The sequence below is a fragment of the Diabrotica virgifera genome, chromosome 6, assembly GCF_917563875.1.
Source record: "Diabrotica virgifera virgifera chromosome 6, PGI_DIABVI_V3a".
NCBI classification, from domain to species: domain Eukaryota; kingdom Metazoa; phylum Arthropoda; class Insecta; order Coleoptera; family Chrysomelidae; genus Diabrotica; species Diabrotica virgifera.
In genome coordinates this window covers 19,941,420-19,958,944 of record NC_065448.1, presented here as the reverse complement: position 1 = coordinate 19,958,944, position 17,525 = coordinate 19,941,420, and the positions used below count along the sequence as shown (strand labels likewise).

Sequence of the window (17,525 nt, the reverse complement as noted above, 5' to 3'; positions counted from 1 at the left end):
ATAATACTTTGGACAGTTTATGAAAGAAGAACATTTATACTATTACCTTAATTAAAAATAAATGACAAAAAATAATTTTAAACAGTGTAAAATTATTTTGCAAAAACATGTCGATTTTTTGCTTACTTATAAACAATTAGAATAACTTTTTAACCGTTACCCGTAGAAAAATTATTTTTTCATATTTAGAAAGACTGAATTTTTATACACATTTAGAAAGAAAAACAACTGTTCTAGGAGATTTAGGGACAAAGTTAGCCCCCCCATTTTTTTAATTCACATGTTTTTGCAAAATTATTTTGCAATATTTATAATTATTTTTTGTCATTTTTTTTAAATTAAATTAATACTGTAAATTTTCTTCTTTTATAAACTATCCAAAATATTACTGTAACTTCATCATTTTCTGACTTACAGTGTTGCAAAAAAAATTTATTTTGGATAAACAAATTAAATAACTTTTAAACTATTTCACCAATTACTTTGAAATTTAGGGTATAATTTAAGCACCATAAGTCTCAGCATTCCGTGTAATAAGAAGGTTCTAAGTTGATTTTTACATAAGTTATGAATATTTATAAAAACTCAAAATTTATGATTTATTTGGCAATTTTCTAAGTAACCAATAAGGATAGACATATTCAGCGAACGCCATATTGAAGTTTTTTATACGGTTTATGAGTTTATTACTCTCAAATTTGTTTAAAATGCCCAATTTTTTAGTAATAGACGAAAAAAGCGAAAATTTACCGTTTTTTGATCTTCATTTGTTTATAATTATGTATATCATCAAAATCGGCTGCAGGAAACATATAGGTTATTATTATAGATAACCATATTACTCGAAAAATTTGGTTTCAGCCTGGAGGGGGATGTGTCACCAACACGATATTTTTTTTTCCTTATTTCTCTGAACTATAAGGAGTGTTGCAAAGTACTTTACCGAATAAAAAAATATACATGTTTGCTTACCTCAACAATTTCCTGCTCTTGGGAGATTTTATTTTCAGCGTAGGTGACTTGATTTTCAAATTTGACGATGAAACTGTTAAACTTGTTTCTGGCTTCGGTTTCTTTCCAGACAGTAACTGTTGCGCCCTCAGTGCCTTTCTTTCACTCATTTCTTTCAGATTTTCCAATTTATCATACGCTTTTTGATGGATTCTTGCAAAGTTGGGTAGTTTTATCCTCCTTAGTCCACTTTTGTTTTGTTTATTTGTTTCGGCTGTCTCGTCGAATCTAAGATGTTTTTGGGTGTCTTGTTTTATCGGACTAATAGTTTCGGTAAATAGTACTGTTGATTTTCTTGGACTTGACTGTCGATCGGTCCTTGGTACTTTCTTAGTAGAATTTGATTTTTTAGTTGAATTTATGAAGGACTCTTTTGGAGAGTCTATGTGTTTTATAGGACTCAGACTAGTTTTTGATGTATGTGCTTGAGGCTCAAAGCTACCTGAACTATCTAGTAGTGCTGTGTCTTCCCAAGGAGGGGATACAGAGTGCAATATACCTGAATCATCTAGAATAGACACTCCCAAAGATCTATTCCATGTTTTCCGTTTTTTACATACATACTCACTAGGAGGACGATGTAAACTACTACTTTCATCTACTGATTTTGAACTTCCAGTTTCAGAAAGACTCCCGGTACTCTTATAGAAAGAACTGGAAGAAACTTTCGACGAATGTGGTGATTTAGGGTATATTTTCGAACCTTCCTGAGCATACCACAACGATGGACCAAGGGCTTCCCCATTTGGAGGAGTTACATTCATAGATTCACTGGACGATGGCTGAACCTCACTGGTTTTACGTTTTGACCTCAAATTAGGAGTCATGAAGCTTACTGATTTGCTTTTGGAAGGACCACACAAAGATTTTGATCTTCTGGCTTGTTCAGAACTGGCATTGTTCACAACAGGTAGCTCAGAAAGCACGAAAATGCTATTTTCCAACTCAAACGTATCTCCGTCGTTTTCTGCATTTTCTAGTATCCCGATATCCACAGTTTCGCTCAAATTTTCACGACTTGTAAACACGTCATCCGATAGATACTCAGAACTTATTGGAGTTAGAGCTATACCTTCCGTACCTCTACTGCTGCTCTTTCTTTTTAAAATAGAACCATTCCTACTGCTTTTATCAATATCATTTATGTTGTCATGTATCTTAGTTCTGTTACTTTTCTTTACAGATGACCTAGAAGCTGGCAATTCATTATCATCCTTAATATAAGGCTCGTTTAATTGCTCCTCTTCCTGTTTTATATTCTTTGATGTTTCTTGACTAAAACGGATGCTTCTTTTGCCAAGAGCACTCCTATTTGTTGACTCGATATTTTCAGTGTTTGTTCGGTTACGTTTCTTTAAAGTTGATGTAGAAGCTGTCATTTTAGTTTCATCCATAACATATGGTTCAATTATAACCTGTTCTTCCTGTCTAGTAACCTTCGGTATAGCATGAAGAAGACGACTACTTCTTTTGCCAACTGCAGTTGTGTTTGGTGACTCAATATTTTCACCATTGGGTCTGTTATTTTTCTTTAAAGCCGATCTAGAGGCTGTTAGTTCATTATCAACTATAATATCAAGCTCATTTATATATTGTTGTTCCTCCTGCTTAGCATTTTTGGGTGTAACATGACTTAAACGGGTGCTTGTTTTGACAAGTGGACTCGTGTTTATTGGCTCAATATCTTCATCATTATCTTTTTTATCAAAAGTGAGTCTTTCCTGCTTTTTAGCAAGATTTGGTGTGTTGCGACTCAATCTGATACTTTTCTTAGAACTAGATCTCAAATTTTGCAATACAGAGTCATGAATGTTAAATGTATCGTCAAGCATTGGTTTTTCTTCTTTCTTCCTCATAAGAGGACTTTGGTGGACACTTTTTCTGAAAACAGAGCTTCTCCGATCACTATTATTAACAGACTGAAGATTACTAGGTGCATCATTTAATTTTAAAGGAGTTTTATAGGCAGTTTTCCCTTTGTTAGGGGTGGGGTGAGTAACTATAATGTTCTTCGAAATGTGTGTGAAATTGTTCTGTGTTGGTATATTCTCGTCAATATTTTCACTAGAATGTTCACTTAAACTCAACCCGTTGTTAATGTTTCTAAAGTATTCTTCAATGTCTTCTTGAGGTTGTTTCTCAGAAAATTTATCGCTTTTTCGTGCAATTGAGCTTTTCCTCTTTAATGATTTATCAATGACAGTAACAGAATTAGAAATTTTAGACATTCCAACTGTCTTTTTTGGAGTTTTAGTAACAAGACTTTTGCTAGGTGTATCCTGAATAAATGTCGCACCTCTTTGTAAAACAAAACAATTATTTGCTTTGTTTCCATGTTCTTTAAGTTGTTTATTAAGTGTATGATCTATCTTTTGTGGACTGTCATATTCTTCTGTAAGTGTAATTTTCGGCAAACCTTGACTAATCCTATTACTTTTTCTTACACTCAACACTTTGCCTTCTGGAACTTTGATTTCATCGAGGATATCACCTTTGTTATTGGAAAATAAGTCAGTTGGTGCTTGTGGAACTTCATTCTCATTTGAACTTATTTCCGAAGAAGATTGGGCCCCAGACTTTGTCTTACTTTTCCTCTTCCTCCTACGTTTCTTCTTGAACTCAACTTCTGAGTCTCTTTTATCTTCTTCTGTTGAAAATCCTTCGCTTACTTTTCCGCTTTTTGTTTGCTGTGGTTGGATTTCAGAATTATCTTTTTTCTGGAACAAATCAAAAATTCAATTTATTTAAATATAGAAACAGCCAACAGTAGCATTAACTATAATGACAACATAACGTGGATATGCCTGCACACACTGACAAATACAAATTAAAAAAAAAGTTGTTTTTAATCTGATAGCACATAAATGATAACATTTTATATTCTACCAGATTGAAAACAATGGAAAACCTTCTCTGGTAACACCATCCGAGGCTTCTAAAAATGCAAGCCATGCGGATTTTGAGAACTATAGGAAGATGAGGGAATTTTACAATTTACAATTCCCATCCTATCTGCTCAGGCAGTAAATTTTCAGCGAGAATAACTCCCTTAGTACTCCAAATAGAGTAAATATATAAATTAGAAATAAACATTTTCAATATCATTGCAGTTTTTATCAGGTCTTTTCTTTTCTATTTTTATCACGTCTCTTACTTTCTTCCTTTCTTCTTTGTATGTATCATAATTTTCCTTGGTTTTGTTCCCTAAATAATTTTTCCACAGTTTCTTCTTCATTTTAACATTTGATTTCTTCATTCCACCAGCTTGTTTGTTTAGTTTTGTTGTTTTTCATGTATACCCCGCGCGTTTCTTTTGCTGCTGCTTCAGTTAATATATTTTTTAGTACATACATAGTTGCCATTTTTGTTCCAGATTGCTTTCCTATATATTGGTCTCATCAAGTTTGTTATTTTTAAGTTTGTCAGTTCTTCATATTTTTGAGCTACTTGTTTGTCTCGAGTTTTAATTGTTTCGAACTCAATCTTTTTCATATTTTCTGTTGCTCTCGTTAGTGTTCTATCCTATATTTTGGCTTCCAATAAATAGTGGTTGCTGCTAATTTCGGGTCCTCTTCTATTATTGCGTTCTATTAATATGTAGTCAATTATTATTGATTTTTCAGTTTTTCTTGGTCCTAGTCTTGTAAATTTATGAATATTTTTAAGCTCGTAGTGTTAATGACACATGTTTGATAATTAAACAAATTGATTACTAAAACGGACTTGTGCAATTTTCATATTATATCTATACTAAATTTACAATCAAGATGCAGTGGAAATAAACAAACCAAGACACGTTAAATACTACTAGGAGCACTCCCGAATGATAATTTACAATGTCTAAACTTTGGAAATCATGATTTGGGATTTAAAATGTATATACACTGTAAATTATGATTCGGGAGTGCTCCTTGTAGCATTTAACGTGTCTTGGTTTGTTTATTTCTACTGCATCTTGATTGTAAATTTATAGTAGTTGAGTACAAGTGGAGTTATGCACAGTTAGTTTTTTGTACCTCCTGTAAAATCAGATATTTTGGACTTATGCACTTTTCACATTAGGCCGACGATATACAATAAAAATAATAATTATTGTTATTGTTAGTAAACGGGGCAAGCCCATTGACAAAAAATATACAATTAAGCAACATTTATAAACATTACAAACAAATACTAAATAAAATACAAAGTCATAAAATAAATACGTATATAGAATTACAATTAAAATTAAAGTTTCAGAGATTGTTTAAAGGCACTTAAGGACAAGTTAAAAAAATATGTCTCATGAGGCAACCGATTAGCATGAACAAGAAGTCTGACCAGACCTATATTCCCAGAATAATTAGTTCGACGAAAAAGAATATGTAATAGTTATTCTTACGAAGGACACGGGAAGGAATGTGGAAAGAAACTAAATGAAGCAGTTCAGGTGAATGTATACCGTTAACCAATTTAAAAATGAAGATGAGATCGAAATTAACTCTTCTAGTAGACAGAGGATCAAGTTCTAAGTATCTCATCATATCAGAATATGAATAAGGTCTGTGTAGTTTAAAGGCACAGTGCATAAAGAACCGTCTTTGCACTCTCTCCAACTTTTGAACAGAGTATTGGACAAAGGGAGACCAGATTATAGTGGAATTTTCAAGTTGAGATCAGACCAGAGAACAGTATAAAATTCTCAGTGAAGAAATGTTATGAAAATCCCTTGTATGCCTCTTAATAAACCCTAGCTGCCTAAGAGCCGTATTACAAATAAAATCAATATGCAAATTAAAGGATAAGTCTCTCTGAAAAATGAGACCAAGATCTTTGACGCTAGTGACTCTCTCAATCAAAAAACCATCCAAATTGTAATCAAAATCTACCATTTCCACTGATCGATGAAACTGGATAACCTGACACTTGTCACGATTAATGACTAATCTGTTATTATCACACCAATTCGATAATAAGTCGGGAGATTTCTGTAGCCTAGCACAATCAGAGTAATCCCGAACAGAACAAAACAACTTTATGTCATCGGCATATGCCAATACTTCGCAGTCAGTCAATGATTTAACAGCATCGTCAATAAAAACTGCAAACAATAAAGGTCCCAAGTGGGACCCCTGAGGCACTCCTGAGAGTGGAAAATATTCATTAGAAGTAAAACCATAGTTTGACACATAAAGACCTGTCCCGTAAGTAGGTTTTCAACCAGCAAAGAAGTTTACCACTCACACCAAAACATTCCAATTTATGCAATAAAAGGCAATGATCTACATTATCGAACGCTTTGGACAGATCAGTATAAATGGAATCCACCTGTAAACCATCCACGAAAGCATTTACAATATGATCCGTGTAAAGAAGAAGGTTGGTCAAAATAGAACGGCCAGGCAGAGAACCATGTTGAGCAGTATGTAGTTGATTTTTCAAATTATCCGTCAAGAACTCAGTTACCAGGGCTTCAAAAACCTTAGGAATGGCAGAAAGAATTGTTATGGAACGATAATTACAAACAAATGACTTATCACCAGATTTGTGTATGGTTTTCACATAGGCTTTCTTAAACTGTGATGGAAAATGACCCTCTGCCAGGGATCTGTTAAAAATAAGCCATAATGGTCTACACAAAGAAAATGAACAATTCCTTAAAAACAAGTTCGATATCATATCAGGGCCAGGGCCTTTACTAGTATCAAGATTATCCAAGCAGTCCAAAACTTGAGTTATTTTAACAGTAAAAGAGTGAATAACGCAGCGATTGCTATCAGATGGATCAACCCAGTCATCAGGGTAAGATGTGAAAGTATTATAGACAGTGCTGAAGAAGGTGGCGAAAGCGTCAACAATTGACTGAGGCTCACCATAGACAGAATCATTCAACTTCATACAACCAGGAATATCAAAATTACTCCGCATAGAATTAACCAACTTCCAAAACGGTTTTATATTTTCATTAAGTAATTCCTCAGTATTTTCAACAAACTCCTCATAAGAATCTCTACTTATCTGCTTACACAATGCTCTCAGAGTACAGAAATCGTCATAATCATCACAACAACCTCTCTTTTTAAATCTGGCGTGATAGGATTTTTTCAATGAGACAAGATGCTTCAATTCGCCATCAAACCATATAGGGAATGTGCTATTCCTGACAGTGATTAAAGGAACATACTGGATTATACAACCATACATAACATGATACAAGGCATCTACGCATTCTTCCGCATTCAAGTTCGAAAATAAGTAATCGAAGTTTTTATTTATTTATTTATTAACGGGATAAACCCAATACATACAAAATACAATAAAGCAGAGCTTTCGTCGTAATAATGAAAATATAAAATTAAGATACATGTAAAACTACAACTAAGTATAAAACACAAACATAAAAAATAAAAAGAATATAAAATATTTTTAAATGATGAAAACAACTGAATCAATTATAACAGTTAAATATATTTAATTTTTTTTTTTATTCAAAATTCAAGACGTCCGAGTTCTTGTTTAATAGAGGAAACTGAAGAACCAAACAGATCTATTAGATGACTAAACTTGTTTCCATACAGGGTCAATCTACTAATTGGTGCATATTGACCATAATTTGTAGCATGCCGTTGTTCCTTGAATATTTGTGGATTTCGTGTCAATCTAGCAGGTATATTAAATTATACAAGACTTAACAATTCTTCGGAGTTAATAACACCAGAGATAATTTTGCAAAGATAACAAATATCCAACATGACTCTTCTGCGTTCCAGAGTTTGTAAATTTAATCTCATTAATATAATGTCATAAGTATAATTTCCAACTGTTAAACCCATCTTAAAAGCTGCAAAACGTAAAAATTTGTTTTGAACCTTTTCAATATTTAGAATTTGATATATGCATAACTAGGTGACCAGACAATAGAACCATATTCAATAATTGATCTCACGATACTGCAATATAAGATTTTTATTGTGCGAATTGACAAATCTTTTGATGAATGTAATACAAAACCCAACATCTTAAATGCCTTCGAAACAGTATGGTCAATGTGAGAGTAAAATGTTAATTTACAATCAAATATTATATCTAAATCCCGAATTTCGTTCACACGTGTGACAGGAGTATTATTAATAAAATATTGATGGTGAATAGGTGAATGGGATCTAGCAAAAGTTATTAAAAAGCATTTATTAATATTAAGTTCCATATCATTTCTACCACACCACTCATAAAAATCATTTACTTATGACTGAAGCTGAAAAATGTTATCCTCATTATTGACAGTCTTATATATTTTAACATCATCAGCAAACATTAAAAATTTAACATCCTTAAAAATAGAGTGAACATCATTCAAGAACAAATTAAATAGAAGAGGGCCACAGTGGGAACCTTGCGGTACTCCAGATGTAGCTGTAAAAACATTAGAAAGAAAACATCCTATTTTTACACTTACACTTCAATTAGTCAGGTAACTTTGCATCCAAGAAACTAGACTTCCAGAAATACCATATGCTGTAAGTTTCGCAAGTAAGATATTATGATTGACCTTATCGAATGCTTTAGAAAAGTCAGTATAGATGGAATCTACTTGTAACTTGTTTTCCAAAGCAATAACAATGTCATTCTGATAAAGATAAAGAATTAAATTAGTTACTGTAGATTTACCCTGCACAAAACCGTGACAAACTGAGTCACAAAACTGAGTTCACAAGTAAGCTGCTTAGTAACTAAATAATCTAATAATTTTGGAATTGCTGATAAAGTACAAACTGCTCTGTAGTTTTCAACATTTGACTATGAACCAGATTTAAATATAGGTTTTACGTAACTACGTTTTCAGCAATCAGGGAAAACCCCTGTTTATATAGAAACACGCTGTTTAAACTCCTGTACTCTGCATGAAACAAATCGTATCTCACCTCACTCCCACTCATGCAATCAGGTGCATCCAGAGACATCTCTATAGTAAGTGCAGGATGAGAGTGATCACATGAAACCAGAACATCATCCGCAACTTTAACATAATAAATAAAGTTATTACTGAAAACCAGAGTTGGGTCGGATACTGAAAAAAAGAATCCGGTTACCGGATACGGATACTCAAAATGTATCCGGATACTGTTTAAAAAAGTACGAATACTTTCATTTAAAAATGTATTCGGATACAAGTATCCGGATATTTTTTTCGGATACTTCCTAGGATACTTTGAAGGATACTTTTTTTAAGGACATAAATTATTAGTATTAGAACTATGTGATGTGCGTGTATTTTTAATGTAATATACAGGGTGTCCCGAAAAGATTGGTCATAAATTATACCACATATTCTGGGGTCAAAAATAGGTTGATTTAACCTCACTCACCTATATACAATAGTTCACACAAAAAAGTTACAGCCCTTTGAAGTTACAAAGTGAAGATCGATTTTTTTTCATATATCGAAAACTCTTAGAGATTTTTTATTTAAAATGGACATGTGGCATTCTTATAGCAGCACCGTCTTTAAAAAAAATTTAAGTGAAATTTGTGCACCCCATAAAAATTTTATGGGGGTTTTGTTCCCTTAAACCCCACCAAACTTTTGTGTACGTTCCAATTAAATTATTATTGTGGTACCATTAGTTAAATTCAATATTTTTAAAACTTTTTTGCCTCTTAGTATTTTTTCGATAGGGCAGTTTTTATCGAGTTGCGGCTTCTTTTTTAATATGTTTACATAAAAATTTTATGGGGGTTTTGTTCCTTTAAACCCCCCAAATGTTTGTGTATGTTCCAATTAAGCTTTTACTGCGGTACCATTAGTTAAACACAGTGTTTTTAAAACTTTTTTGCCTCTTTGTATTTTTTCGAGAAGGCACTTTTTATCGAGATATTACTTCTTTTTTAATATGGTTCAAAATATACCTAAAAATGTAAATCATAAATAAATTTTCATATTATTACCAAGTCTCCATAATCCTACTTAGCCATATACAAATATGTGGTGGATTTGACAAATATCATTCATTTTATTTATCATTCACAACTGTCTGAGACTATCTGTAGGGGCTTTAAGAACGGTATATTATGCTTTGGTTGTATCTAAAGTGGAATATGCATCTATTGTATGGTCTCCACAATACCAAGCTCATTCTACTACGTTGGAGAGATTGCAGAATAAATTTTTGAGATATTGTGCATACAAATTAAACATACGCATTACTAATCATGATTATACCTATATTTTAAAAACACTCAATATGAATTTATTAAAAACTCGACGAGATAACTCTGATTTGGTATTTGTGTTTAAATTAATAAATGGTTTAATTTGTTGTTCTGAACTTCTCCAATCTATTAATTTATATGTTCCCTCCAGAAGTCTCAGACATGTTGATTTGTTTTATATACCTTTTCATCGGACAAACTATGGTATGCATTCGCCCATTGAGCGAACACTAAAAATTATAAACGAGAATAACTTGGAAATGTTTGGTGTCTCCTTGGCTGGTTTTAAGAATCGGATTAAAAGAGCTTGACAGGTACTTTTTGTTTATTTGAACTGATTTGTGTAATAGATGTAATATGTGTAATCGATAACTATTAATATTTCGTTTTTGTTTAATAAGTATGTAATTAAGATTTATTTTACTCTAGTTTAGTAGATATTACAGAGATTGATTTTATACTGTATGTGTTGTAATGGGGGTAATCCCGTAAATAAATAAATAAATAAAAAAAAAAAAAAATATTCAAAATATCTCGATAAAAACTGACTTTTCGGAAAAGTACTAAGAGATTTTTTTTCTTATATCGAAAACTCTTAGAGATTTTTTATTTAAAATGGACATGTGGCATTCTTATAGAAGCACCATCTTTAAAAAAAATTAACGTGAAATTTGTGCACCCCATAAAAATTTTATGGGGGTTTTGTTCCCGTAAACCCCCCAAACTTTTGTGTACGTTCCAATTAAATTATTTTTGTGGCACCATTAGTTAAACACAATGTTTTTAAAACTTTTTTGCCTCTAGGTACTTTTTCGATAAGCCAGTGTTTATCGAGATATTTTGAATATTTGTCGAATCCACCACATATTTGTATATGGTTAAGTGCGATTATAGAGACCTGTTTATAATCTGAAAATTTATTTACAATTTACATTGTTAGGTATATTTTGAAAAAGAAGCCACATCTCGATAAAAGGTGACTTATCAAAAAAAGACTAAGAGGCAAAAAGTTTTAAAAACACTGTGTTTAACTAATGATATCACAATAATAGTTTAATTGGAACGAACACAAACATTCGGGGGATTTAAAGAACAAAACCCCCATACAATTTTTATGTAAATATATTAAAAAAAAGCGGCATCTCGATAAAACCTGGCTTATCAAAAAAATAGTAAGAGGCACAAAAAATTTAAAAACGTTGTGATTAACTAATGGTACCACAATAATGAATTAATAGGAACATACACAAAAGTTTGGGGGGTTTAAGGGAACAAAACCCCCATAAAATTTTTATAGGGTGGACGAATTTCACTGTAATTTTGTTTTAAGATGTACCTTCCATAAGAATGATACTTGTCCATTTTCAATAAAAAATCTCTAATAGTTTTCGATAGATATATTAAAAATGATGATGATTTCCTAGATAAGGAACTTTATTTGGTTAATTATCAGATATTCAGATGTGATAGATCTAATCTTTCAAGTACTAAAAGTAGAGGTGGAGGGATTTTGATACTTATTCATAGAAAAATAAAAGCTTTTAGAATGAGCCTCATAAACAATTCAGTGGAACAGTTATTTATATCTTGTTCTGTTTCAAATTTTAATTTTATCATTGGTGGCGTGTATATTCCTCCTAACAGTCCAAATAATTGTTATCTATCACATGTTGAAACGATTGAAGATTTGAGAATTCAGTATAATAAATGCAACTTTTATATTTTTGGTGATTTTAACTTGCCTAATATAACTTCCGATTTAAATAATATATCACCATCTCAGATGAATGAAAACATTTCTAGTGTAGCACAATGTTATGCTTTTCTTGATTTTAAACAGCATATTACTATTCCTAACTCTAATAATAAGTTTTTAGATCTACTATTTTCGAATGTGGATAGTATTCTAGTTTCATCTGCAATAGATCCTATTTTTTCTGAATCTACCCATCACAAACCATACTCCTTTGATTTACCTATATCGGGCATTACAAATAATTTACTGTGCCAAGAATTTTACTATGATTTCAGAAACGCTGATTATATTAGCTTACAGAATTATTTGGGACCTATCAATTGGCACAAGTATTTAAATTTAAATGACATAAATACTGCAGTACACAATTTCTATCATATTATGAGTATGGCATTAAATCTTTTTGTGCCCAAAAAGAAAAGTAAGGTATCAACTTTCCCAAAGTGGTTCAATGCTGAGTTGAGAAATTTAATCATCCAAAAGAAAATAGCTCACAAAAATTACAAGAATACTGGCAATCGCTGTTATTACATAGAATTTTCAAAGTTACGTAGTCAATGTAATATTTTATCTAAAGAATGTTTTGTGAATTACAAAAAAGACCTTGAAAATAATTTTAATACCGATCCCAGGTCATTTTGGAGATTTTTTAGCCGAAAAAATAATCTATATGATGTTCCTAATAATATGTATCTAGCTGATAAAAAAGCTGTGAATGGTGATCAGATAAGTGAACTTTTTGCTGTTTACTTCTCTGAAGTTTATGTTTCTTCCCTGGATGTAAGTTATCATGACACATTTAATAATTATTCATCTATAAAGTGTGATTCTTTGACAGCGGAAGTTATTTTCCATGGTTTGTCAAAACTTTCTAATAATGTAACAGCTGGACCGGATGGTCTTCCCGATTTTTTCTTGAAAAACTGTGCTTACAGTCTAACTCAACCATTGTTTGTTCTATATAACTTATCATTGAAATTAGGCATTCTTCCTGATAAATGGAAAACTAACCATTTAATTCCAATTTTTAAATCTGGCGAAAGAGAAAATATAGAAAATTACAGAGGTATATCTAAACAATCGACCATTCCTAAACTACTTGATAAGTTGATTTATAACCATATTAGTTTTACTTGTCAACAATTAATAAATAATTATCAACATGGCTTTATGCACAAGAAATCCACAACTACAAACTTACTATCTTATGAAACATCTATTATCAGAGATCTGGAAAGAAAATGTCAGGTAGATTGTGTATACACAGACTTTTCAAAAGCCTTTGATAGGATTGACCACTACTTACTGCTACATAAACTTAAGGCATATGGTTTCAGCGATCAGCTTTTAAAGTGGTTTGATAGCTATTTAATAGGTCGCACACAAAAAGTCAAACTGGGTTCATTTATGTCAGATACAATACAAATAAAATCTGGAGTTCCACAAGGTGCTCATTGCTCGCCCCTTCTGTTCAATCTGTTTATTAACGACATAGGTGAATGTTTTAATCACTCTAAGTACTTGCTATTTGCTGATGATTTGAAGATTTACAGATCTATCAAAGATCATGAAGATTGTAGTCTCCTTCAAAACGATCTCAATAATTTAGTTGAGTGGTGTAACAAAAACAGACTCTTTTTAAACATTAATAAATGTCATTTCATTAGCTTCCACAAAGTTGCAAAAAAATATCAATCATCATATGTCATCGACAGTAAAGCGCTCTCTTATGTTAGAGCAGTAAAGGATTTAGGAGTAATATTCGATGAAAACTTAACGTTTGTGGATCACATTAACTATGTGACAGCAAATGCTTCAAAAGTACTGGGTTATATACTTCGCAGTTGTGCTGATCTTTCCCTTAATACAATAAAGGCTGTTTACTCATCATTGGTTATATCTATATTAGAATTCTCCTCTATTATCTGGTCACCATTTTATAATGTTCATGTTGTTTGTCTCGAGAGAGTTCAAAATAAGTTTTTAAGATTTGCAGCATACAGATTGGGATATAATGTTATTGAACTAAACCACAACTATACCATCATCCGTAGTGATCTCAATTTGCACTCCTTAAAAGACCGTAGAATTATAAATGATCTAGCTTTTATTTATAAACTATTAAATAGTGAAATCAATTGTCCTGATTTATTAAAATTAATAAACTTTAATATTCCAAACCATAATCTGAGAAATAATAACTTGTTCCATGTACCTCATCATTCAACTAACTATGGTCTTAACTCACCAATAGATAGAACTTTAAGTCGCCTGAATGATTTGGACATCGATTTATTCTCTTCTTCCAGTCGAGTATTTAAAAACCAACTAAAATCAGTTTTTCCGGTCAGCACTTATGTTTAATATTTAATATTTAATATTATATTTTCAGTGGATTTGTTAATTTTTGCCATGGATAATGCTTTTGTATTATGTAATTTGTTAATTTTTTTATTGTCTGTAGTTAGTTGATTAATGTCAGTTTATATTATATTATTATGTATTGTCACTGTATAACGTGGATTGTGTGTATGTTAAATTTAGTTTTATTGTAATGTACTTACTACAGTTTTATGCTGTCACACTTTCATTTAATTCATTTTATTTTATTTTTAGTTTTTTTACTGTTTTACTGGACTTTACCAATACTACTTTTACTTCTACTTATTGTTTATATATGTATATTTTTTTTTAAATTGGGGAGACCCGTAAATAAATAAATAAAAAAAATCGATTTTCATTTTGTAACTTCAAAGGGCTGTAACTTTTTTTATGAGCACATTTGTACTAAGGTAAGTTAGGTTCAGTCGAACTATTTTTGACCCCAAAATGTGTGGTATAATTTATGACCAATCTTTTCGGGACACCCTGTATAATAATAAAAATATATCAAATGATGGAGAAAGAAATCAGAAAGTACTCAAAAAATTGTTTATTGCTGATGATGCTAAATGCTAATTGTTTATTGCTAAATGATGGAGAAAAAATCAGAAAGTACTCAAAAAATTGTTTACAGGGTACAAAAAGAGGTTCTTGAAGAGAGAGATATAGAAAATATAAAAAATAAATGTAGGTAATTAATTAAACAACGTACTTATGAAAATTTATAACTGATTAGGTAAAAACAAAGCTCCATTGGCTATATAATAATATATTATAACGGTGACGAGTACGCAAAATGGGATTTAACATATTCGACACATCTGGATTGAAGGAATGGCAGTGTTGTGCCTATATACGTTAGGTGCATTATCGGCGGGCGATAAATATTTAAAAGTATCCGAATATCAAAAAAAGTATCCGGATGCCAGATACTTTAAAATTTGATTAAGGATACGGATACGGATACCGGATACAAAATTTAAAAAGTATCCGGATACAGCTTTCGGATACATAAAAAGTATCCGGATATTGTATCCAGATACAGAAGTATCCGGATACTACCCAGTTCTGCTGAAAACTAAGTCTAACATTTCATTATAAAAATTCGGTATTGTGTTTAATTGGTAAAAATTAAATAGTGAAAAATACTCAACAATAACATTGGCTGATGAACCACCACCAACAATGGTCACTCCATCAATCTCATCAGTCCAGGAAATGCCAGGCAAGTTGTACTGCAAGCGCCAGTTAACTTGGCGACAGCGAATACGCACAATGACACTGAGACTGATGATCATCCCATAAGCCACTGTGCAATGCGTCTCGCCAAGTTAACTGGCGCTTGCAGTAGTCACCCACACAGTATATAATATTATCAGGAAATGTGTCACGTACATATTCCAGTGATAAACAATGAGCTTCATATACCTAAGTCCCAGAGCCAGGAGGAATGTAAACGCTTCCAATGCAAAATTGATTATGTAGTCACCCACAGTTGTTCACAGTAAACAGCGGTATCAGGAATGTCAATCAGTGATGAGTGAAAGCAGCTCCTCACCGCAATTACAATCCCCCACCACGTGTTTTACCAGTAGCAGCAAAGTCTCTAAGCAGTCCTTTCTAAATATGGAAAAACCATTAAGGCCAAGTTCAGCGTCAACAATTTCCTGGCACAGCCACGTTTCCACCAAAATGATAATATCGTATGCGTTAGAAGCAGCATTATTACACAATAGATTTAGTTAAGTCCTAAGCCCTCGCACATTCTGGTAATATACAGAGAGTTGTTTCCTGGATTTTATAAAAAAATTGTCTCCACTTTTATTTTCTAGGTGGTTCTTAGTGTTTCTGGATCGACGTGGGGGATTGCCGGTAAATTCCCTAACCCTGACCATGCTAGGCCAAGATGACGAACTCAACATAGCATCAAACATGCTTTCACAAACACCAACCCTAAAGGAGCTATAGTAATCATTGGCAGTCAGTTGCTTTACCAATACATCCAGCCCTTTGAGACTATTTTTCTTAAGTATATAGGCTTTAACATCTTCGGGAGTTACACTGGGAGAAACGTTGTTAACATGCAAAAATCTCATCCTTTCTACTCCACTAAATTCAGAATTTGCATCAGAACCAACCATGTCAATCTTTCCCTTAGTACCTAAATCTAGGCGATTTCCTAGTGTGACGAGTATCAGCATTATTGGTGCTCACAGGTGTTCCATTAGGCAGTCTAAAAGAAGAAGCAGGAGCGGTTGGCATGATGTTGCCCCCCGCAGTAGCTGCAGAAGTTGCTGTAAGATTAGAAATAGGCAGCCTATCCTTATGAACATTCACAGTTGGTAAAATCCTGTTAGCAGTTTTGGCCCTGTTACTATCACAATTGGTTGGCAAACTACCAATGACATCAGAAGTCCCACCCACATTATGAGGAAAATTAGCAAGCATATGAACCAGTTGAATATTGCTTTCTCTCAACAAAATCAACTCATCACCCAGCGAGTTACACTTACTCTCTAGATCATCCAGTTTCTTTGCATGATCAGCAAGAAATGAAGTATTCAGAGAGGATATTTCAGCTTTAAGAGAAGAATCAATCTTATCTTTTAGTCTTCCAAGATATTTTTTAAACAAATTATCAATAACATATTTAACATTAGCACCTGAATCTGCACCAGAGAGACAGCCATGACATTTATAGGTAATTGAGAGGCTCCTCTTATTTAAAGCTACAAGCCACGGTTGAAGTCAACTCAGCACACTCTTTACATAATTTGTGCGAGCAATAATCACACAAAACCAACGGATCATCCTCATTATCAGTTTTACCACATTTAAGGCAATTCATTTTAAATTGATCTTGATACAATTAAAAATGTTTCTGAACCTATATTGACTGGACTGTTTATTTTCAGGAATCACAAAAAAGGAACAATTAGTGACCAGATGTTAGTGGTTTTTGCTCAATTTTTTGTTGTCAAATTTTTAAACACACAAAAGTGGATTATTGATGAAACAAGAGTGCACTTTAGATTAAACAGCTAATTAATACATTCAACAGATGGCAAATTTAGTTGGCTACAGGCTGACATCAAACACAATTTTTAATTATAAGTACAAACCAAGATTTGGACAAGAAATTCATAGAGCCACTTTCAACAGCACGTTTTGTTAATTATTTTCATAA

General features: G+C 32.3%; 1 protein-coding gene across 1 annotated transcript in view; it reads right to left on the bottom strand.

The window, feature by feature from the left end:
* The window catches only part of LOC114330316 (uncharacterized), a 29,986-nt gene that overhangs the window by 11,954 nt on the left and 507 nt on the right, over window positions 1-17,525 (bottom strand). Inside the window, exon 3 of the mRNA XM_028279641.2 lies at window positions 973-3,728. Coding sequence (XP_028135442.2) covers window positions 973-3,728 — 2,756 coding nt within the window. The remainder of the gene's footprint in view (window positions 1-972; window positions 3,729-17,525) is intronic.